Source organism: Lonchura striata, chromosome 5 (genome assembly GCF_050655825.1).
Source record: "Lonchura striata isolate lonStrDom1 chromosome 5, ASM5065582v1, whole genome shotgun sequence".
NCBI classification, from domain to species: Eukaryota; Metazoa; Chordata; class Aves; order Passeriformes; family Estrildidae; genus Lonchura; species Lonchura striata.
The window spans coordinates 41,144,912-41,168,983 of NC_140707.1; the positions used below are offsets into that span (position 1 = coordinate 41,144,912).

The 24,072-nt window shown below is 42.3% G+C and overlaps 3 protein-coding genes across 15 annotated transcripts in view; 2 read left to right on the forward strand and 1 right to left on the reverse strand.

The window, feature by feature from the left end:
* Nucleotides 1–5,269, forward strand: part of PLEKHH1 (pleckstrin homology, MyTH4 and FERM domain containing H1) — a 56,725-nt gene extending 51,456 nt beyond the window's left edge. For all 8 annotated transcript variants that reach the window (XM_085582058.1, XM_085582064.1, XM_031505005.3 and 5 more), the window contains one exon: nucleotides 1–5,269. In XM_085582058.1, the coding sequence (XP_085438184.1) occupies nucleotides 1–177 (177 nt within the window). In that variant the 3' untranslated portion in view covers nucleotides 178–5,269.
* PIGH (phosphatidylinositol glycan anchor biosynthesis class H) lies at nucleotides 3,365–11,854 on the reverse strand. Of its 6 annotated transcripts, XM_085582090.1 has the most exons (6): nucleotides 11,687–11,854; nucleotides 10,251–10,397; nucleotides 6,867–7,076; nucleotides 6,177–6,260; nucleotides 5,192–5,296; nucleotides 3,365–4,752 (listed from the first exon to the last, which is right to left on the reverse strand). In XM_085582090.1, the coding sequence occupies exons 3-6, from the start codon at nucleotides 7,068–7,070 to the stop codon at nucleotides 4,651–4,653; spliced, it is 495 nt and encodes a 164-aa protein (XP_085438216.1). In that variant the 5' UTR covers nucleotides 7,071–7,076; nucleotides 10,251–10,397; nucleotides 11,687–11,854; the 3' UTR covers nucleotides 3,365–4,650. The 6 variants fall into 6 exon arrangements, with proteins under 6 accessions (XP_085438216.1, XP_085438217.1, XP_085438215.1 ...); XM_085582091.1 differs by lacking the exon at nucleotides 10,251–10,397; XM_085582089.1 differs by lacking the exons at nucleotides 10,251–10,397; nucleotides 11,687–11,854 and adding an exon at nucleotides 8,884–9,091 and having other exon boundaries at nucleotides 6,960–7,076.
* ARG2 (arginase 2) overlaps nucleotides 11,461–24,072 on the forward strand; it is a 20,621-nt gene continuing 8,009 nt past the window's right edge. The window contains exons 1-2 of the mRNA XM_021537043.3: nucleotides 11,461–11,617; nucleotides 11,737–11,809. Coding sequence (XP_021392718.1) covers nucleotides 11,501–11,617; nucleotides 11,737–11,809 — 190 coding nt within the window. The 5' untranslated portion in view covers nucleotides 11,461–11,500. The remainder of the gene's footprint in view (nucleotides 11,618–11,736; nucleotides 11,810–24,072) is intronic.

The window sequence follows — 24,072 nt, forward strand, 5'->3', positions numbered from 1 at the left end:
ATTGTTGAAGCAACACTTCTGATTGCCAGCTATATTAACTATCGTTCAACTCCTTCACTGCTGTCTTCCACACAGCCCTCACAAAGCAAAACACCTGCTAAGAAGCCCTGGGAGACTGAAAATCTGTGCTTTTTTCCTTCCGTGCCCCGAAGCACAAAGGGGCCCACCCTGCTCTAAGGGCTTGTTCCACATGAGCTGATTTTGTTGGTTATATACCACAGATTAATGCAGGCTCTGATTCTTTTTTCCATAATAATAGACGAAGTTCCTTAGAGGTAGAGACAGTGTTCCTTCTCTTAAAAAACCCAAAAAGTTGATTTGGGGGACTGTGCAGGAGTTTCCTTTCTGCGACACACTCCATCCAAACTACCACTCCTCAGGTCATTTGCTTGCACAGTGCTCCAGTCATAATATCTGCACTTATTCTTCCATCTCCTACTGTACTGCCTTGCTTTACAAGTACATACATTTTTTTTTTTTGATCCCTCCCATTTTCAGCTTTCAAAGACATAAACTTTTGTGTTCTTGCTCAGACATGAAAGGAAGACATTGCTAAGAAAGAAGAGGAATTAAACTCACAAGAATAATTCTGATGCAAGTCAAGGGTGATTTCAGACCTGAAATAGTGAGTATAGAATTAGAGTTCAGCAGTACTTAAGAGTATTTTCAACTTTAAATAAAGGTGGAAGCCCAGAGTCTTTTCATGTTGAGGACTCAGAGCAGCTGGGACTGGGACAGTGTCAGAGAATGCCCTGGCACCTACAGGTCCGATGCATTTTGGAAACCGACGCTGTTCTATGCAATAGATGAACATTAGATTGCTGCTGCAGGGCAGGGCTCAGCATGCCACTTGCTCCATTCTCAGACAAGCACTTTCAAAGACTTTCTGATAACCACTGTTGTAGATGTGTTTGGAACTGCACATTATGTCAGAAAAAGGAAGACAAGACAAGCAAATTTTGTACTTTTTCTGTGTTTCAGCAACTAGTACAGATCTTCCCAGACAAGCTCTGCCATTCTGACTTGACAGAAGCTGCTTCTTTTAAACTCCTGCTTCCTTCATGTACCATAAGCAAGAAGGAGGTAGTCAGCAATTGTGTACTCATGTTCTTCTGACTTTCCTAAAGAATGTTGGTTTGTCTGATTTTTTTTTATCTGTTTCAAAGGGACTTCATTTTGAGATTATTGAATTTTAAACACATAAAAGAAAAATATCAATTCTTCATAAAAAATCTAAATCTACTTAGTTTAAGTTCAGCTATTTTGATAAGCATTCTAACAAAAGTTAAGAAAGAATAACTGCACTTTGAAAAGTACTATGTCCAACTACATAATAGTTATGCATTCGTGGGCAGCTTTCCCAAATTAAAACAGTGTGAATCCAACCACCAGACAGAAGTCAGTAATAGCAAACCAGTTATTTGCAAATAAACAAACCAACCATACCAGTGTTTTTACTCCCTAGTAAACCTTGACACATCCAACTAATGCAAATGGGGAAGCTGATACATCAAGGCTTTTTTTCATGCTTATGATGGGTGCAAAGCTACAAACTAAAAGAGAACAACACGGGGCAGACAAAAATTGTTCTAAGCAATCCCTCATCAGCATCTTTGTAATACAAAACAAAAAAACCCAACCAACCAAACAAAACAAACCCAACCCCAAACCATCCTATGGTGAGTTACAGTAACAGTATGGCAGACCTAAGACAGGAAAAGATTCTATGAAAAGTGACCTGATTTGCACATACTGTAATGTACTCGTTATGAATTTAAAGACCATCCCTTGAAGGCACAGAAAAGGGCAGAAGATTTCTGAGCTGAAAATAACTTTAAGAAGGCATTTAGTAATTTTTGTTTTCCCTTAGATACTTTCCAGTCTCTGTATGTCCTGACAGTAGTTTGTATTTCCCCTCTTTCTCTCACAATTATCTTAGTACAGCTGTATCAGTTAGAATACACGAAATGTTACTCCTCCTCACTCTATCACCTGTGCCTGACATTTTCTCCTGTATCTGAAGGTCTGTTTGACAGTTTGCTTCTGGTATCCCACCAATAACAAAGCTGCTTCAGAATAGGCTGGAGTCATCATCAGTGCTGGGGATGCTCAAGGCATGGAAGTCTCCAGTTGGCAGGGCTGTATTTCCTCACATCCTCAGAGACTTGAGGAGACTTGTACCAGGGCAAACAGGAAGCAGAGATGTTAAATAAACAGGAGCTCTCCTGAAACTCATTATTTTTTGCCACAGCTGCACTTTAAATTGAGAAGCGTGATACACAAAACTTACTGTCTTCCTTATTTCTTAAAAATATTCACCAATACTTGAGTGTTTCAGGGACCACCCCACTCTGATGGATGCACATACCCCTCCTATTTATAGCTTACCTGTCTTCAAACACCCCACCCTGTGCAGATACCTACTTTGTATGATTCTTTGGTAGAGAAAATAATTTTTTATTTTAATCAATGCTTTTGGCAATGACTGTTAATGCAGCATAGAATGAGATGACAAAAGCCTTAGTGTTCCTAACTGCTGTGTGTAAGTAAAAGGCTGTCTGGAAGATACTGTGAGATTTCTGTTTGTTCTTAATAAAATGCAGCTCGTGAATTAATAACCATGAATTAAATGTGTATTAGTCTCAGAATGAAATAAACTATTTTAAAAGCCAAAATATTCTTGATGTAAACAAAAATGAACATAGATTGTGTTTGGTACCCAGGCACAAACCAGAGCAGGTACAAACCTGCCCTAGACTGATTCCTTGTTTCTCTCTGCTGGTCTTAGCTTAAGTTGATGACTACACCAACTACACCATGGGCACAGGATGTTCACTCCTTCAAAAGATTGCTAAAGCAATCTTTCAGACTTCTTGCTGTGGCACTGCTTCTTGCTAATTTCTTCAGTGCACTTTTTGAGGACTTCATGGAATTTTTACAGCATAGACAGCATTCCCAGCACATCCTTGAGTCCACGACTCTGTCCACTCTGTTGAGACATCTTTTCTGACACAAAAGGCAGTGACACATCACCAAGCTGCTGCCTTTCACTTGGACAACTTCCTGTGACATGAGCTAACCTGTCTTTCAAACTTTGTAGCAGTGTGGAAGAAACCCCACAAATCTCCTTATCTCTACCTAATTGCAGGATGGTATGGTGCCAAGTATTTACAGATTATGTGGACAAGCATGGTTCAGCACTGTATGCAAAATAAGCATGAATCCAGACTCCTGCCAACCTGTGGGTTTATGACACTTCAGTCACCTCATTTATATTACTAAGGAGTTGTGGAATATATAGAGAAAAATACCAGTTAAGTGTTACAGTAACTTTTATCTTATCAACAAAGAAGAATTTCCCAAGTTACTGCCAAGAGCACTGATCATTAAAACTTTATTCACATTCTCATTACCATCATTTTCAACAACACATGTGCCTCATATTCTCAGAGTAACTGATGTGGCCCTTTAAATGCCACATCTTTTCCATGTCCTGTGTCAACCAGGCCCTGCCTCATTCAGCAATGGGTTCACATTTTCCCAGTGCTCCTGATAGTTAAGCATTTACTTGTTGCCCTGTTCTTTTAAAAGTTCTAAAGTTCTTTTAAAAGTTTTCTATGCCTTCTAGTGTTTACATATTTCTACTGGAGTTCTCATGCACTCTTCATGTAAATAATGATTGTTTTACATTCTTCTTTATGAGAAGAATTGATGGACTGTTGATTTGACGAGTGTGGTTGGAGAAGTAGCAATTTCATCCTCCAATCCACTGTCACTTTTAGAATTCTATATATTGTGAGGTCAGAAATAAAACCTTCTCTTTTCCTTCTTTGGCATCTTGAGTGAGTGTGTGAGCTATTTCATGTCGTAGTGCAACACTTACTGAAACCATTCCTGTTGCCTTTGACATCCTTCAACTGATTCATCGCCAGCTGGGCTTTAGCTTTTCTAACTACATCTTGAACAGTGTTGCTACATTCCTCCCAAATTACCTGTCCTTAATTCCACCTTCAATATACTTCCTTTTTGTGTTCAAGCATAGCCAGGACCAGCTTGCTCATCCATGCAGGCTTCCTGGCATTTCTGCTTGACTGCCTGCTCATTGGGGTGGACTGTTCTTGATCTCAAAAGAAACGATCCTTGACTATTAATCAGCTTCCTCAGATCCCTCTTCCCTCTAGGGACCCCATCACAGGGGACTCCCTTCAAACAGATCCCTGAAGAGGTCAGTCTTCAGATCTCTTATGTTTATTTCATTAAACATAACTGAATGCAACGGTTTAATTTTCTGGTTTTGTCCTTCTGAAATTCTCCTGTCATCAGGAAGTTACTATCTGAACTCACACATCCGCTTTGGTATTTAGAGTGTTTTTCAAACAAAAGGTTAAATAAAAACCAAAGAATATATACTTGCGTCAGTCCAGCCAATGTTATTTTACAATTTTAGCATAATTTTCAGATGCATGAAACAGTAAAAAAATGATGAATTTTCTTGTCTCCCTTTTCCCTATTTCCCTATAATTCTTTTCTGGAGAGGCAAGAAAAAACCTGTTCTGTCTGAACCTAAAAAGTTCTGCTCGTGGGGCAGTTTTGCTTGCTCTTCCATGTGTCCCTCTGAGTCCTTCTAAAAGTTTGCTGTCTTTTTTTCAGCTATTTTATTTCATTTGATTGTGGAACTGTCTTCCTCTGCTCCAGGATCTCTTGACAACTTTTGTACACTTCTATCAAGCAGTCCAGTCGTGGCTTGGAGCTCTAGAAGTCAAACAACAGAGGATCAGGCTTTGAACTGAAACACCATTTAATTTTACCCAAACAACAAGCAGTGGTCAAAGTATAATGATTTTTCATAATTTCTAACCTGGACTATCTTAAAACCAGCAAGGAAGTGCAAGTTTCATGGTCTCACAGCCCCTATGATCCTATAACTTTTGAGCTCCCAAAACATTATTAAAGTCCATCAAATGCCTCCTTGAAGAGTTACTTAAGAGAACAAAAGGTCAAATCAGTGCAGTAAGCTTCCTGGGCTGAGTGACATGGGAAATTGTATTTTTGAAGGCTGACATAACTTAGAGAAACCCAATGAAGGAAACACAAAGTTACAAATCCTTGCTCCTTCAAAACTAACACACTAACTCGCATGTTAAAATAATTACAGACAGGTACTGAATTTCAAAATGGAAGAGTTCTGTACCTTCTTTCCTGCTGGAGTCAACTCTATCAGTTCTAAGGTTATTTCCATGAAAACAAAAAAAAAAAAAAAGAGAAACAATACAGATGCCAGGCAGAGCCTTTGAACCTGGAAAGGAACATACCTAACTATTATCAGGTACTTGAATATTTGAATGCAGCTATCTGGAATTTAGTAGTTGTTGATCTCCTGCAAATCTACTTTTTCCGTTGTTTATATGCAAAATATCTAATTTATATTACTGTTACTAAAGATTTTTACAATTGTGAGACTGAGTTAACCATCAAGTGTAAATGGAATAGATTATTTATATTCCTAAGTATTTAGGTGAAGACTGACTGTATCCAGTCACAAACTGTTCGCAGATTACAAAACAATCACCAGCAGCAGGGAAATTAAGGACAGAGAGTGCTAGGCATGAACACACGCACAAAGCAAATCCATTCCAGAAATGGGATTATGAACAGTCAGAACACATTAGCATGAGAAGAGAGAGGGGAGACAAGGTTACAGCAACACAAACATCTTATGATACATTAAACAAATTGGTCACAGCTTGTACCATGATCTTTGTCAGCAGGTCAAGCAGGGGAAGTCATTCCAATGCCAAGGAGAACTTTTGGTACACAGAGCTAAGAGAAAAATCAACTGCAGCACAGTGCCAGAGTTACGGTGGTAACCCTGAGCACAGGACTGCACAGAAAGCTCTACAAGTCCTCAGCACCCAATGTGAGCCAAAGACTTTTAGTTCACACAAATTCCTGGGTTCAGATTGACACAACTCCCTGATTGTTTGAATGGAGAGCAAATGAAAAAACCCATCCCTAGTATGTAGTTCTGTGAGATTTCAAATGCCACACATCCTGACAGCCCAGCCAGGGAAAGGCAACTGTCACCAGCTACCTGTAGCAGAATAAAAATATGCTTAGACAACTGATGCAACACAAAGACTACAACATGGATTTCTCCACCATTCAGTCAAACTCACTTGAAAGAGTGGCACAACCTCAGATACTCCCTGAGGATCTTCAGGGTCCTGGAGGAGGATACACAGGTAGTAGATAACTTTTTGCTACAAGACAAACGGACAAAAATCATTGGAGTATAAAAATGCTGTCAAACTGCCTGGAGTTAGCACAGAAGTAGGATCTGTTTCAACTCACTGGGCTGAAGGCAAATCCTGCCAGGTCACAGTCAAGTCTACAAATTTGTATCAACAGCTTTCACTCAATAAAGAAATAACGTTGACTGTCTATTAAGTTTTTAACCTAAGAAGAACACACACATGCTGGAAGGGTAAGGTCTGCTTTTCTACAGGAGCTTTGCAAACCCCAGCAATAGGAAAAATCATTGTGCTGTCGTAGCTTCTCATCTCCATCTTGATTACATATGGAGTTGGGCATCAGGATTTGAAAGAACAGCATAACACAAAGAACGAAACCCACTAGCTCAATGACAGTGGCATTATCCAAGGGATTGATTTGGCTTTTTGAGGTTGTTTGGTTTGATTTCTCCTTTAAAGGTGAGAGATGACAAATTAAGTTGAAAAATCTGAAGCTCCTGATGTCAGTAAAGCTACGGATGGTGCTGTGTTTAATTGCTCTGGTAAATCATGCTCATGAAAATACACTGGATGTGAGTGTGCCCAGACACAAGAAGACAGATTTTGTATGATTACCATATGGATGGCTTCATTGATAACCACATCCTTCACTTGAGCCATCTCAATGAAGGTTGTGCTCTCTTTCCCTGAGGCATAGGAGGAAGTCACCTGAATGCCGAGCGAGCCGATGACCAGCAAGGATTCCTGGTCAATCTTCACGAAGTGCAGGTATATGATCAGGCCAATCAGCGTGATGAAGATGGCGGCAGAGAGCACCATGCTGTTCTGTAACACAAGCCAAGAAAAGGCAGAGCTCTGGTCTTACAGTTACTTTAACACAGCTTTAGAGAAATTAAAATTGCGCAGCAAATTGTATATTAAAGCTACAGGTGCAAAGCATTTTTACTTAGGTAGAGTCTTTTTATTCACCTGGCTGGCTGATATCTATGTAGTGAGGTTTAAGTTAGTCTTTGCAGTATGCACTAAAAGAATTGGGAGCTGAAACTGAAAACTGCGAGAAAATTCTATTCCCTTCCAAGTTCAATGCAGAAATCTCAACCCAAACAAGCCAGATGTATCAATGAGAGTATTATGCCAACTTCTAAAGATGATGTCACTGACAAAAAAGTGTTGTGAAATGTTTACAGGAAGCAAGGGTGGATTCTCAAAGCAGAGGAACCCTCCTTCAGGATAAACACTGCCAGGGTGGTTTTCTTACCATGAACTGCCAGTCCAAACTTGTTCAAACCACACCCACTTCTTGCCTTAAATACCAACCCAATGAAATTTTGCTTTATCCTGTATTTTGTGTAAGGATCAATGTCTTTTGCATGCCACAGTCTTGGGATTGCTGTTACATTTTAATATATAACCAATGACACTATAGTCACCAGTAAATCATCTGAAGACCTGGTGATAAATTCTAAAGGTCCACAACCCACAACCTGTTTCTGAGACATGTTTTAGAGATCTTCAGGCCACCTACCCATGAATGAGAGTTATAAGTGACACTTTCTAAAGGAACAGAACTGCACAGCCCTACTACCACTCAAGCTGGGCCTGTACCACCATGTGAGCAAAAGAAGCCATCGCTTCAGGAAGCACACAGGACATCTCCAAAAGTTTGCTATCACAGGGGAAAAAAACAGTCATGAAGTACAGACACTGAAATCCACAAAAAGAGAGGGGCACTTTCAGGCCTGATTTCCTGGCTAAAGGAAGAATTGCAGTCACTTGCATGCAGGCTGCAGGAGCATGTGTAAAGACAAGCAGGAGGGCAGTGGGTGCTAACCACTGACTGCAGTGTAAAAAAAGAATGACATGCTTTCGTAAAAAAAGAAATTCAATCAGGAACCATCTATTTCTGTCTGACAACTGACTCTACCTTTGTTTCTTAAGAAGGATTACTGAAAAAAACTGATTTGCAACAGTCAAAGCATGGGTCACAGTGACCAGCTTCTTTGGTCAAGCTACTGAATTCAGTCTGGACATAACTTGTCTGGGTCCAGTTTCTGATTAATCCAAAAGCATTAATTTAGGAATCAGCAGACTTTTATATCTGTACTGCAAATATCTTTCTGCCTCAGCTGTGAAAATTGATGACATTCCCGGTGCAGTGCTCCCGGTGTCACTTAGAAAAATTCCTTTTGAGGATTAAAAATCATTCACCTTATTCAATTCCTCCTTAATTTCAGATTCTCACAACTCATTTCTCCAAGTGAACACGTGTTATTTGGACTCAGAAGGATGTGCCAGGCATCACTCAGCACCCATACATCTACCCTATCTGTCAAGAGGCTACAAACCAACAGAGGCACCCGCGAAGCCACTGGGGCAGGCAGGTGGCGGCCCGCAGCCGCCAGGCTGGCACGGCCGTCCCTTTGCCGTCACACACCCACCAGCTCGGAGCGGCCGGGGCGCGGGGGATGCCCCGGAGCGGCGCTCGGCGCCTTCCCGCGGGCTGCGGCCGCCCCCACGCCCCGGGCGCCGCTAGCCAAGGCGGCGCAGCCCGCGGGACTCCTGCGCGCCCGCGGGAGGGGCGCGGCCGGCGCCGTGCCGAGCCGCGGAGGGCCCGGGGCGGCGGGGCCGGTACCTCGCTGAGCGCGAAGAGCCCGTAGGCCGCCAGCCAGACGGCGGAGGTGACGGCGCTGAGCGAGCGCAGCTGCAGGCGCGGGCCGCGCACCGCCAGCTCCCGGCAGGACGCGCTGTGCTGGCGGCGCCGCAGCGCGATCGGCACGCCGCAGGCCGAGAGGAAGCGGCGCTGCTCCGCCATGCCGGGCGGGCGGGGCCGGCCGCCCTCCCGCGGGAGGAGCCTGGCCCGCCGGCTCGGCCCGCGCCGCCTGCCTCCTCGGCTGTGCCTGCCCGGGCGTCTGTCCGTAATCTCGATTACATCAGCGCTTTCTGCGGTTTGCACATGTTGATAATTCGTTGCCTGCTTCCTCTGTTTACGGAGTATGAGTGTTAGTTAAAGGGCACACGGGTTAGTGGTGCTGCACGTGTCTCTTGACGTGATGAAGAGCCTGGGGTTTTCATGGAATCGTAGACTGTTAAGGGACTGGAATGAAACATAAAGATCATCTGGTTCTACACCACCCGCCTTGGAAAGGGACACCTCACACTGGACTAGGTTGCTCAAGGCCTTATCCAACCTTGCTTTGAACGCTGCCAGGGTTGGAGCATCCACAACCTCCTTGGGCAACCTGGTCCAGTGTCTCACCACATGCAAAGGAAAAAATTTCTAATATCTAACCTAAATTTACCCTTTTTCCATTACTCCTAGTCCTATCACTACAACTCCTGATGGAAAGACCCTCTCTGGCTCCCCAGAACGCCCCTTTAGATACTGGAAGGTTTCTATGAGTTCTCCATGCAACCTTCTCTTCTCAGGAAGGTTCTCTTTTCACCCCTTTGTCCTTACCATCTGCAACTACATTAATGGATTTTCTCATCTGTACCATGCTTAGCTAACTACAAGCTCTTTTGATTTTTTCCCCCAAGGTTTAAAGCAGAGTTTTCTGGTCCCTTGCCACTAAATACATGATAAATTGGAGACTTGGCTTTGCATACAGAGACTTAATGGATCTTTGTATTGTGTTCCCTTTAATGCATTTCAGTTATTACTTCATGTGACTGACATAACAGTAATATAAAACTACAGCTCTGTGACTTCGTGGTGGCTCTGTGACTACGTGGCAGTAATATAAAACTACAGCTCTGTGACTTCCAAACTGCCATCCTGATTTCTTTGGCCTTTTTTTTTTTTCCCTTCTCCCACAGTTTTTGAGTGTTAGCTTTAATTGCAGGTGCCATCTTTCTGTGAGCAATTTACTTCATGCATGGCATCCTCAGAGCTCTTGGGTGGATACTGTATGTACAAAAAAGCTGTTAACTTGTTCTCACAGGGGCACCAAAGAAGTCTTAAGGGACATGAAAAAACAAGGGGCATCAGAGAATCACTACCGAGGCCTTTGCTTTGCCTGGAGGAGTGGTTGATGGCTGCCATCCATGGGAAGTCTTGTGCAGTACATCCAGGATCCCACTCTGACACAAGAGACCAGGTGGAGGAATGGGCTTTCCTCTTCCTCTGAAGAGGAAAGGTGAGCTGGCCTGGAGGAAAAAAAAAATTAACAGCAGACAATGAAGTGCAGAAATGGAGAAGAAAATACTGAAGTTCAAAAGAGGATGAAAGAAGTTAGTTGATGAAGTGAAAGTGGAAAAAACCCAATAAATTGAAAACAGGCTTTTAAAAGATGGAAGAAAGGTTTGAAATGGCAGGTGAGAAGGACTGAAGCATGTAAGCAGGAGTTATGGCAGCTGGTATGACAGCTTCAGAGATGGGGACAAGAAGGGGAAAGAAATATCAGAGTAAGAAGTAGAAGAGGTAAAAGCACTGTGAACAGCCAGGTCAGTAAACAGGACAGAAAAGAAATATGATCTCCTGGAGGAGTGATAACAATAATTCACATTCACAACAAGACACAAAGAAGTTATTGACATACAGAGATAGGAGGAGAACTAGGAAATCTTAAGACGAAAAAGCAAAATATGCTTGGATTTTTTAATATGTGTCTCTGGCAAGTCCCTATTTAACTATGTTTCTGCCCTGTTATCTCATGAGCTGTCAGCCTTCTTTCAAGCTTGTAGATAAAGACTGGACATTCGACAGTGGGAGTCCTGTTGCCTTGTCACAGCAGGGAAAGGTGGGGACTGCCACTTCTTTTTAAATCATTTGTTAATCATCCTTCAAATGTGCCTCAAATATGAATAGCTGGAGACCCGAGAATCGTCTCAGGCCACGATGCTCTGCGATCAATATTCGAGGCAGGTGCTGGACAGGTGGTCCTTCAATGCTTTATTAAGGTCATCTGGTGATGAGCGTCACCGTTTTCCTTCGGGGAAGCCACGGAGCGGCCAGCCAGGGAGCCGGGCTGAGCTGCAGGAGCGTGCGGCTCGCACACAGAGGGGACCTACGCGTGTCAGAGAGAACGAGCATCTCATCGCCAGCCTGAGGCGCTGCTTGTTCTCTCCGAGCCCCCGTCCGTGCCCCCGGCGGCGGCAGTGGAAAAACCCCGGGCGGGCGTGCGGGGCGCGGGGGCGGGGCGCGCGGACACACCTCCGTGCGCGCGCGCTGCCGTTGGCCGGCGGCGCGGGGGCGGCGCGCGGCGCTAAAGAGAGCGGGGCGCGGGCGGCGCGCGGCAGCACCGCCCGCCATGGCCCTGCGCGGATCCCTCGCCCGCCTGCTCCGCGCCCAGCCCGACGCCGCGCTCCGGCCGCGCCGCGGGGCGCACTCCGTGGCGCTGGTGGGAGCCCCGCTCTCCAGGGGCCAGGTGGGCATCGCGGGGATGCGCCGGGCGCCGCGCTCGCCCGGCTCCCCTTCCCCGGCGGGGCTCGCGTACCTGGCTGCGGGCAGCGCTGTCTGACGCGTTCCCCTCTCTTTGTCTCGCAGAAACGGCGGGGAGTGGACCACGGCCCCGCTACCCTCCGCGCCGCGGGGCTGGTGGAGCGGCTGGCCGGGCTCGGTGAGCACAGCGCGGCGGGCGGGGGGTGGCGGCGGGGGCTGCGGGGCCGCCCGCGCCCCCCTCCGCTCGGGGGGCAGCGTGACTCAGCCGCTGCTGCGGGCGGGGGGAGGCGGCTCCCGCCTCCGGTGCCTCACGGAGCACACCGTGCCCCGGCGCCGGCGGTGCCCGCAGCCCTGCGGAGGCGTCGGGAGGGAGAACGCCCGTCGCATGCCGCACCGGGAGGAGCCGCAGCGGGCCCTGCGGGGGTCCCGGAACAAAGAGCGGCCGGTGGTCCCGGCTCCCCGGCCGCGATGCGCTCCGGCTGCCCAGAGCAGCGGCACGCAGCCGAGCCGGCCGCGCTGGCGCAGCGAGCGGCGCACGGAGCGTGTGCTGCTCCCCTGCTGACTGCCGCGGAGCGAGCGGCCGCCCGAACCGCTGTGCGCGCTCCTGGCATCCAGAGAAGGAACTGTGACTGACCCTCGGGTTAGCACGTAGTGTGGGCTTTGCCTTATTTTTTTTTTTCTGTGGTCGTTACCAGTTTGTTCCTAAAAGATTCGCATGCTTCCAGGTGATGAAATTCAGAATTTTCTGGAGAAATCGTCAGTTTTATATAAGAGGTCTTGTGTGAAGTCTTTGAAAACGCTTGCAAATGTCACCCTGTGAATGAGCTGTTTCTCGTCTTTTTGTGCAAGCAAATCCATGCACTTAGTTGTGATTCAGCTTCTCACATCTATTCCGTCCACAAGCTGCAGAAAGCTGTACCACATTTACTAGAAACAGGACACGAGGGATAGAAATTTGTAAAGTTGAACTGTGTCTTGGAGAATCTTTAATCTAAAGAGTGTTACTGAAAATGGTGTGATGAAGATGGATTGCAGGGATGTACCACAGAAAGAACCAATATCTTCTCCCTGGGTGGTTAGTGTCAGTGGAGTTTAGATGCACACAGAGATAATTGCCTAATAACCCTCTAGCAATTTTATTCTGAATGGTAAGAATGCTTCTAAACAGAAGTAATTGTTCTTTGCAGCCCTGTAGGCTTATCCTGCATATCTTATGATTCACAAGCTGAAAAGTCCCAGTTGGCAGCCAGATGTGTAGATATTCTTTTCCATTCTTGTTTTATGCAAAGTATAGACATTGCCGTTGTTGGCAATACTTGAATTCTAGTGAGAATGAGCTATAATTTCAGCAAGTGTGGAAGAGGGCATCTAAAAGAGGTTCTTTGTACTGGAATAGTTACTTAGTCTAAAGTTTATCTGAAATTAATAAAATGCTAGGTTTGAAAGGAGGATGCTCTTCTAAATAGTGCTGTAGGCAGCAGATTACTCAGTATCAATAACAGAATTTTATGCTGGAAGTCTTGGGGTTCTCTTTCAAATGGTATTACTCAGTATCAATAATAGAATTTTATGCTGGAAGTCTTGGGGTTCTCTTACAAATGGTTTAGAGCTAATGTTTCCACTTTGAAGGAATTCTTTGAGGAAAAGCTCAAACCTACAAAACCCAACCAAATTAAAAACTGGAAGACAAAACCCTCTTATTTGCCTGACACAAGCTCACTTCAATAGGAGCTTGCAGAAGGTATAAAGAAAGGGAAATCTGAGCCCTTTCTGGATTCCAGTATCAAAATGTTATGGGGATAGAAATGAAACAAGCTAAACTAAATTTAAAAAATACTTTCACTGCTTAGTTTCTTTTAAGTTGTTTACTCATCAATTAGTTATGCACATGTGATAGTAAAAGGGTTTTAAAGTCATGGGGATTTAGGGTTAAAAGGAAAATTAAGCTTAGTAGGCCCTGGAAAAATAAATACCCTGGGTACATGAAGGTCTTGTACCTTGCTAGAACTGCACCTGTGTAGCTAGTACATGATAAATGATATAATTGTTAGATGTGATGATTGTTTAGTAATTAAATATAATTACTGTTTAATCATAAGAATAATAATGAAAAACTCTGGTCGGGGCCTAAGAAAAATCATGAGAAACTGATGTCAATGTATACAATAGAACAATATAAGTTTAATAATTAATATGTAAGTTATATAATGATAGAATATAAAATACGTTCAGCTTGAAAGCCATATCAGAGTCAGATTTGGGTCTGTATCCCTGACTCCCAGAGCTCTCAATAAAAGCACCTCCATACAATCATATCCCATGATTATGTGTGTTCCTGAATGCTAACACATGGAGATATTTTCTTGCTGGTTGTGGGAATCCAGAGCTTCCTTCTGGCTGCCCTGGAAGGTCTGGGACCCTGGCAGGGGGTCAGGAACCTCCCTGTACAGAGCCCCGAGAGACACTGTCTCTGATCTCTGTCCATGGAAAAGAGATTTCAATCTTACAGGATGAATTACAGGCTCTGAGTGTTTGAGATAAGTAATAATTAAGTGTGGCATGGGTGCAAAAGTAAAATTTTAGGATTCTAGATTAGGGGTTCAAAGGGGACAAGATGGAGGAAATTGGGTGTGTTTTGTCCTTTTTCTCCTTCTTCATGCCCTCCATGTTTCACTGCAGTGTTGGTATTTTTCTATTGGTTTAGGCTGGGAACACACTGTCCAACGTAGGTGACAGATATTGGCACATTATTGTAAATACAGTACAGGTAGTTTCTGGTATATAATGTTTGTAACATCCCACTGAGGGGCAGAGCCTCACTCGCTGCCCTGCAAGACAGACCTGCAGCAGGGTAGCAGAACATGTTACAGATAAGCCAGAATAAACAACCTTGAAAACCAGCACAGACGAATTATGACTTTTTCTTTGGCAGCGGGGCTGAAAGACAAAGACTTTTTACGATCTCAGAATCATCAATACCTCAGATTCCGACAGCTGGTCCCTTAAAATTTTTAGAGGCTCTTCCTTCTGCAGTTGCAGTTTCCTATTGCTGGCATGTTCTTCCACTGGGGTGGTGTTGATGTCTGTTGCTGCTTAAGTCTCTGCAGCCCTTTTAAGAACAGGTTCTGCTGTGAGGACCCATCCTGAAACTATGACAGTCACCAGTATGCACAGAGGAGTAGTTTACAGTGCAAGGACAATCTGCTTGAGGGGAGGCTACTAGATGGAGGAGGATGCTGCCATGCAGCCTTTTGTACTGTACACATTTTTTGTTCATGGAAACTTAAAAAAATATTGTTTTTATATGTGGGCTGCTTATCTTTCTTCCCTGGGATGCCAGGATAGCTTTGGCTGCGGTACTATTGTCACAGTGCCATTATTTGGAGTCCTGTGGTATGTTGAACTGGCAGTAAAACTTTTGCTGCTTTCTTTGTCTTTCTAACACTATGAATTTTCTGCTCATACTTTTCAGAAGGCCACAGTATGAATGGAGCCACAGTATGATTCTAATTATTAATTTGGACATTCCATTTATCTTTTTTATTATAGGAGTTAATAATTTTAATGTATTCTTGATTGTTTTCCAGGAACAGGCAAATTATACTGAAGCAGACCAGGTTTCTCCTTTAAAAAAAATAACATTTGTCTAAGACACAGGACTTCTTCATCTCTACTGGATAGTTCTGAAGCATTTGTGACCACAGAGTCTGTGTGTGGGGGTGCATATGGAAAGTGTTTGTTAAATGGCCCCAATTCCCTTCTTAGATATGAAAGAATGCTATAAACTTGATTTTCCTTGCCATTGCCAGTTTGAAACCAGGTATGAAATTTGGAATGATGCTTCCCTGTATAAGAGTGAGGCTGGATTCTGGGCCATCTAAAGAAGTACAGATGGGGGAAAGAAGCACTATTCCTCTGCATTAACAATAACTCTGAAAATTGCCCTCACAGTCTTTCAAGTGGAAGAGATTTCTGGTGATCAGACTCTTCTGTTTGCCTGAAATTTTAGAGTTTGTTTATTTAGAGTTTTGATTTATTCATTTTCTGTTTGTAATTCAAGTTCAACTTGACCTGTATAAAATGAAGGTGCCCTGGAGGGTTCTCTAAAAGGTGGCATTTGGGTAGAAAGATGCATATGCTATGTTTGTTTGTTACTTTGAATATGAAGCAGCCACATGGCTCTTCACATGCTTGTCTGTCCTATTTAATGACTTTTGTTGATAGTGCTCCAGCTGTATCAGAAAGAGTGAGAACACTAAACTTTTGCCAAAAAAGTAAAAGTACCATGTGAAAAGAGAGACTCACACCTTCTTGGCATGGGAGAGAAAAGGGTGCAAAACATGTAGGGCTGTGTGTTGCTCTAACAGTAAAACAGAAATGGGTGCAATATGTGGATGCTTTTGGACTTTTGTTGGCTAGGAGTGGGGAAAATAGGTGGCAGATGCATAAGTTACTGAAGGTGCAAAGTATGAAGTTTTTTAAAGTGAGAATTTCTTGGACCTCTCCTGTTTGCTGCATATTAGGCAGAGAATCTGATCACACTTCAATCCAGAGTTTTGCTTAGTCCTCTTACTTGAGGAGAGAAAGGCTTTAGTCAGTTTTTTGTACTTAATAGAGAGCTACTGTGTCTTACTGTCACCTTTGAGGTGACTTAGAGCATCTGTGTTGCTGCTGGCATGGGAACAACTTTAGTGCAAGATTTCTTCCCAAATATTCATTCCTGTATGTTGACTGCTGTTGATTGCTGAATTAAATTTTTTTGGTCCTTATTTAGAACTGCACGCAGCTGGATTGCTGAGCTTAATCAGGCTTGGATTTGGGTTATTGTAGAATTGATTAGCAAAGTTTGGATCTGAGTTGCTGGCTTAACAAGTTGGTGAACTGCAGAAAACATGTGGCTTACACACAGAAAGGAACTATGTGTCAGAGAGAATGAGCATCTTATTGCCAGTCTTCTGTTTGACAGGAATAAATTCTTCAGTCATAGGTTTCATGAGATCAGTGTAGTGACTCAGAAAGGAGTAACCTCCTCTAAAAGAGGAGTGGAGCTGTTAATCCCTGTGTCTCTGGAGTTACACTACTGCTTTGCTCAAAACTATTGGACTCCTGTTGACATCTGCTGCCAGAAATAGCAATGCAACATTGCTTCTCCACCAAGATAGCTCATATGGTGAGTATCAGTCTCAATAAATCATGAGGCAGCTGCTTCTATATATCTCCTCTTTGTCTACCTAAATCTTCTTCAGTAAAGAATTTAAAAGGAAGATAAACTGTTTTTTAGTTATGTACCTATTATGCATAAGTAAGTATAGGTGCTGGGATTCAGCAGATTTGCACTGGTAAGAGTTGCAGCTGCATTGTTGGGAAAATAATATTGATCAGCCCATCCAGTAAATGTGTTTAAAAAGTTGCCTGTATCCCTGAAGTATTTGACAAACTGTACCATTCTGCTTGCCCTGTATTTGAACTGAGATTGGATTTACATGTGAGAAACAAGATCTGTCAAGAATGAATTCTTGGATTAGACACTAGCTTTTACCTTAGTTGTTTCTCTTCAAAACTCAGTATTCTAAACTTGTAAAGACACTAGTACAGCCAGTCAAATATATCTAATCTCTAGAATTCCAATAAAGTCTAAATTTATTGTATAGATTTCATCAAGATCTAGCTTTTTTGAGCTATGTTTTTGGCTGTTGATTAAGTGGGAGACAGGCAAATTTTTAAATAACTGCTGGCATTTAAGCAGCACCTTGTTTAGTTAAATCTCTGTATTGTTGAGGTAAGAAATGCTGCTGTTCATGTGTTTTTATTTCTGACCACATTCATTTGCTATGAACATCCTCAGAAATGAAAATCAGTTTGGATATAACTGAGGTCAGACTAACAGCTAATTCTTCCCTACAAAGCAGAAATAGGAATGCAATTTTTTAAATCCAGGAACACCCTCTTCCCCGGGTTTTTCCCTGATACAAAATGGGTAAATGGCAGTCCTCTTTCCTTTCCATTAGACACAAGCATGCCCAAACACTTCTGTTTAATAATATCAGTACAACACACCTATGTAGTACTGCAACTTACTTCTGGAAATGGACTTAATTACCTCTTTTTATTTATACAGAGATAAAGATCCATGAGACTCTGCTATTCTTGTTTATCTGTCAAATGTGGATTAGCCATGATTGGTTACCTTCAAAGACCAGTGGTTTGTCAAAAATCAAAGCACAGCCAAAGGGGCTGATTGTAACTGGCATTTGCAATGAGTCTTTGAAACTATGCCACTTGTCAGAATGCATCAGGTGTAGGTGCTGCTCCACTCTGTGAGGGAAGGCAGCCAGGAACCAGCTCTGATGACCTGGCAGGCAGAAGAAGCCCTGCTGGGGTTTTGGAGAAGAGCTGCTTCCAGGAGGCCTCCACTAAGGCTGTTTTTAGATTGCTTCTTCCCACCACATCTCATTGGCTGTCTTGCCTTGAGCAGGGGAGGATAAGCTCCCCTGGGCAAGTGTGCTCTGCTGTGCACAATCAGCAGCTGCAGTTTATGCTTTTGAATATTGTGCTTCGATATTCACATGATTACAGGTAGCCTTGGAAGCCAGGAGAAAAATGCCAACACTGAAAATAAAGCAGTCCTTGCAGTCAGCTGGTTCTGATAGTCTCTTCCTTTCCCCTTGCTGATGGAGCACACTATCTACTTTGGAATGAAAAGCTTTGTATCGGCCATCATTGATTTGATGTTTGTTTTTCCCTCTCCCTTTTGGCTGGTGCATACTCGAGGTTGCACTCTATGAAATTGGCTTTAAAAGAATCTTTGTGAATTTGGGGTAAATGTCACTTGGTGCTTTAACTGTAATTGTTCTGTGTGTCAGTTTAGTCAAAATACCTTTAAAAATAAAGCTATGCTGGTGAAGATCAGGAAAACCCAAACTGATTATTTCTTCCTAATCTTTAAATAAAGGAAGACTAGGGTCAAGGACCAATAAACAGAGCTCTTGGAGCTTTTGCATTTTTTTTTTTATTATTTATAGTGATACCCTTCATGCTAGATATTTTCATATTATAAAATTAGTTTTAATGCATAACTTAGCTGAATTTCTGCACCTATATAATTCTCTCTGGATTGGAGTACATTTAGATCACATCTTGGTTTATTTTTTTGCTATTAATTCTGTTGAAAGAGTGGAGTTACTAGTGGGAGGGGAGGCACAAAGGAAGATGGCAGAGTTAAAATTAGCTAATGAGATGGATTTTGATCTGCTTTACAGTACATGTGATCTATTACTGCCTTCTCATTTGAAACTTGATTCACATCTCATTGTAGACTCACAAGACCAAGAAAACCTATGGCTGGTGCATGCTTATGTGAATATGGTATGGAGGGCTGTGTTTGGACAAAAGGTGGAAATTTCTATTATAACACTACCTGCTGAAAAGCAGGGAATGAAGCACTGAAGTGAAACCCAAAAAACCAAAAAATACCCCCAAAAAATCCCCAACCCGCTTCCGGCAAAAACAAAACACAACAAAAAAAAAATTCCACAGACCACCAACCCACTAGATTTTTCATTTGTATATGAAGAAGTAAAGTGGTCAGATGTTAATTTCTCATAGTTGTTAAGTGGGAGTTAGAGAATTTCAGTAATCACTAATATATTCTGCTCTCCCTTCCTCTCAAGCGTTACTTGCCTGGGTTAACAAATGTAATAACTGATTACTTCTGTAACAATCTAAAGCACAAGGTGCTTGTTGTTGAGGAAAGCTCTTTTGGCATTATGATCCTCATGGCTGTAAGGGCCCCATTGTGTTTCTGCAATCAGGAACTGTGTCTGGGCTAAGCTTATTTGAAGGGAATTAGAACGTGTGCAGGGTTTGTTGGTGGTGTGGCAGATGCAATAGCTACACCCTTCCCTCTGATGCAAGGATAGTGCAAATGTTTCCCAACACCTCAGAGTGACGTTTTTGAAGACCTCTTAAGGTCAACTGCACTGAATTTCATCAGAGATTAATGTTATAAGCAGTTTTCAAAGGGAAATGAGGTGACTGCTCAATTTGGGGTTGGAAAAATAATTTTTGGCTCATTTTATTCAAGGGACATCTTGACTACAGTCCTGGGACAGCAGCTGGAATTGGTTTTGGTTGTTGCTTTTGTAGGAGATGAAGCTTTTAAAATATTTACAACTACAGAAAATTTGTCTTAAACCAGACCTTTCAAAATTTCAAATAAAAGCATGAGAATTGCTCGGACAAGAACTTGCCTTTTAGGAAGTGAAATTTTAGAGCTGACAGGTATCTATTGAGCCATCAACTATGTATCCAGTAGATGCCTGTATACCTATACCTCTTCTAGCAGATAATTGGTAGATGCTGTGTACTGAACTTCTAGCAAGCAAGTTATGATTAAATTAGGCTGCTGAAGTCTGTCTCTTGTAGTGGGAACCTTACTAGCCTAATTTCCTATTAATGTAAAATGAAAGTATGCACTTTGTGTAGTTCTAAAATACACACACATCCTGGATAATTCTGGAGGGTTAAAACTACCTTAAAAAAAGCTTCAGAATGTAATGGTCAGAATGCATTGAATCATTTGTTTGCTGTTGTGTAACATTTTGACAGTGTCTCTGAGAAAGGATTACAAAGTCCCCACTATAGGATGGATGGTAACTTAGTTTCATTCTGAAGAGATGGATGGTAACTTGGTTTCATTCATGTGAAATGTTAAGTTTGCCTATTAACACGACTCATAATACTCATTGCATCCTAAAAAGGAGTTTATGTGTTTGTGGTGATTTAGTAAATGGTGCTACAATCTGAGAAAAGAGTTAGCAGGAGTGGTGCTTTCATGTGAGCAGCTTTATATATAACATAGCATGAAAGAAGGTCTAGTAACTGTAGGATTTCCAGATTCCTTTGATGGTAGTTCACCCAGAAAAAGATTTACTTTTCCCATTAATATAGGTTTTGAGTTTTTTTTAAGAAGTCCAGTTCACAAATACTCAGTGTAAACCAGCAGTGTTGGGAGATCAGTTCTACCCCATGTTCCTTGTGCTTTTGTTCCAATTCCCATTTGCTGCCTTGCAGAGCTGTTATATTTATTATGTGAATGTACCATGGGGCAATGTCAGCAAACAGCCTGGGTTTAGAAAGCTGAATCTCCTACTATCAAGTTTGCTGCTTCTGTTGCTGGTGCAATTTCCTAGTGGAGGAGGATGGGGGTGGGGGCGAGGCTATCTGTGCTGCTGCCCAGATGTTTTCTGATTAAATGCCACCTGACATGAGCTGCCTGTTTTTACAGAAGAAAATTCTCTAAATCTCTGCAGGGAAATTACTGTAGTAATTGCTGGCTACAGTGTATATTTTGCTTATAACAGGAAGTGAACTTCAGACTTGTCATACAGTTGGACAGCTGTATACAGCTTGTACATCTCATGTCCCAGTTGTAAGCATCACTGAGTTGCGCATGATACATTAACAGCTTATTTGAAAAGGTATGCACAGAACAGTTTTCTTGGGTATATACTTAACTTGTTGGGGTTTCTTTGGTGGTGTAGGGTTGGTTTTTTTATTTTATTTTATTTTGGTTGGTGTTTTGGGTTTGTTTTGTTTTGTCATTGGTGCGGTTTTTTTGTGAGTGAGAATTTTTTTTTCTTTTTCAAAAATTTTAAAGTCTAAGGCTCCTAAGTAGGAAAAATGAGGATTTGTTCTACCTGATACAAGTAAGGTTCTGGCTGTGCAGGCCGGATAAATGACAGCTGTCCATCCCTGGGTCTGCAGCTTGTATGCCTGTGTGATCTTTCCCTAACCTGTTCTGGTCAAAAGAAATGAACCTGGGAATGATCTACTGTGCAAACTCTTTCAAGCTAATTTATTAATTTTTTAGCTGGTCTGTGCCCCCAGGCACCTCTGATGACAGAGGGGGGCATTCAAGCTCTGAGGATTGCACTCCTCTGCTGCAGATGCTGCCTTTCCATGCTGTTTGTACATTCTGACAGGACTGCTGTGCATATGCATGTGTTAGTTATGTAACTATACTGCATGCTCCTACTCAGATTGACACCTTTATCTCCCTTGTATCTCTTTCAAGCTTCTGTAACAGAAATAGATTACTCTTTTTTGAAATAGAAAATAGATTACTGCTTTTTTGTTTTCCTCACTTCATAAAGGGATCTTTGCTTGAGCCAGAGTGTTGGTGGAGCTGACTTGTATGTATTTGGTTGTTATAAATTTCCTGCACTGTTGATAATTGACTAATGAATCAAACATAATGTTTCTCATTTGAAAGTAATTTCTGTTAGGGCTTGAAAGTGTGAACAAAAGACTTGATCACATTTAGTTTTAAGTTCTTTCATTACTAGCAAAATGTCTATGCTGCTCACTCAAGTATGGTACGTACGGTATGTTTCAATTTACAAGTCCTTTAGTCCTGGCTAGACCTGACCTGCTTCACTGACAAATGGTGTAGATGCTAAGCTTTCTAATGAATGTAAGGAAGCTGGCTTTCCTATCTGCCTATTGTTTTGTTTCAGAACTTGAATCTACTGCCTTTTAAAAGGTCCCATACAGTCTTCATGTTAACTTTCGGTGCTGATTTGAAAAGCTCTTTTGTTTATAAGTATTAGTATCTATGTAAAATAAAGACTGTCCCAGCTACCAAAGAAAGTAAGTGGATATTGCTTGGTGAGGTAGATTAGAAAATCTTTCACTAATGGTCAAATAACAGCAAATCCCCCAGATTGCACAGCAGTACAGCATGTCTATCCATTGAGCAACTTCTATGCACAAATAATGTAGTCAAGAGAGCTTTGATTTAAGAAATAAATCTGTGCAAGCGGGCAGATGAAATTGAAAATAATTCAGATCTTTTAAGTTTTAGACTAATAGCTGAGATTCTAAATAGAAGCTATGTCAAATTATAAAATATTGATGTATTGAACTGTTTTTCTTTGTTCAGTACCATTAAGACAAATGTGCATGTTAATTTCATCTCTAGTATCTGGTCATTTGAAAAACTGTACACATGCACTTCCCACACTTTGGGATACATGGCATATCTAAGTACTCTGAATTCCTTTCTCTGTGCACTGTCTATTCACTAAGCTTTCCCTTTGCCCTAAGGCAATTTAATCCCAGTTTTTAAAACACTGGGCACCATTAAAAGAAGTAATAGTAAGAGAAGATATGAATGTTTGAGTATTTGATTAGCATGTACTTCTGAGATTAATCAGATAGCCTTTGGATAGCTGGCTGAAAACATTCCTTATCACCCTGGGAAACCTGAGATATCCTCTGCAAGCACATAAGTACAGTGGGCCTAGAGACAAGGGATGCACAAACCTGAGAAAATAAACTGCTACAAGGTTCAGGCATGCTTAAGTACTTTTATCAAACTTTGAAATACTGAAATGTGCAGCAGTGTGTGTGTGTTGGAGAAGTGTGACACAAATACAAAAAAACCCCAACTTTTAACATTTACTGAACGTCTTGGAACTCACAACTTTTTCCTGCTTCTGCACAGCAGCAGAATAAACAGAAACTAGAAAACAGTGGTCACAGAGATCAGATAACACATTCAAATCTGAACAAAATGGGCTCAAAATTCCAGAGCCTTCATCCTGTTGCTTACTTAGGTATTGTCTATGGGAGGAAAAAAACCAGTTGGGTACCTGTGTTGCCTTTTGAAAAACTGTGAGTACTGCTTACTGCTTTAAGTCACTGCAGAAAAATGTGTTTTCTCAGAGTTGCTAGGACATTTATTCAATCCTTTGTTGAGCAGCTGTGCTCAGCTGACATGTTCATTTGCAAATACCCCAACATCTGCCCACCTCTGTCTCTACTATAAAATATATGCTTGCCTATTTCCCAGCACCAAATCTGCACAAGTGACTGCACAAGTAACTTTCCTTCATTCATCAGTCAAAACTCCATTTAAAATATAAAGAAGTAATGTATTTCTCAACTAAGCTTTTATGCAATATCCACCAAGCAAATTCACAGAGCCAGTATCCTTGACAAAGTAATAGCTTACTGGAAATTAAGCAGGAACCCGGAGCCCCAAGTAGGCAGTTTCTTCATGTTGACTTGCCTTAAATTTTTCAAATAGTCCCATTAAGCACAGGATAGCTGAAGGCCAAATGTCAAGCTCTGGCCTGGATGCTTTGAACTGCAAACAGACTAGTGATTCTGAGGAGCAAAGGGGACAGGCATGACTGGTATTCAGGGTGGTCTTATTAAGCCACTGTTGGTGTAGCTGTAAATACCTTGGGGCCTTTACTGCCTTCATCAGAGCCTGCAGTGAGAGGCCTGTCTTAAATTGAAGGTCTCTGAGAGGAAAGGCTGAATTTCACACCCGGAATATTCTCAGGTTCAACAGCAAATCAAATTGTAACTGGCAATGAAAAGATCTCAGAGTTTTGGGATCAAACTCCCAGAACTACAATGCCTTCTATAATA

Excerpts from the sequence above, each read along its gene's own strand:
- PIGH (XM_085582088.1), bottom strand. The coding sequence starts at position 9,063 with ATGGCGGAGCAGCGCCGCTTCCTCTCGGCCTGCGGCGTGCCGATCGCG. Across the intron at positions 7,077-8,883 it reads GGCTCTTCGCGCTCAGCGAG|AACAGCATGGTGCTCTCTGC; the intron begins GTACCGGCCCCG and ends CTTGTGTTACAG. Across the intron at positions 5,297-6,176 it reads AGGTTGTGCCACTCTTTCAA|GTTCAAAGGCTCTGCCTGGC; the intron begins GTGAGTTTGACT and ends GTTCCTTTCCAG.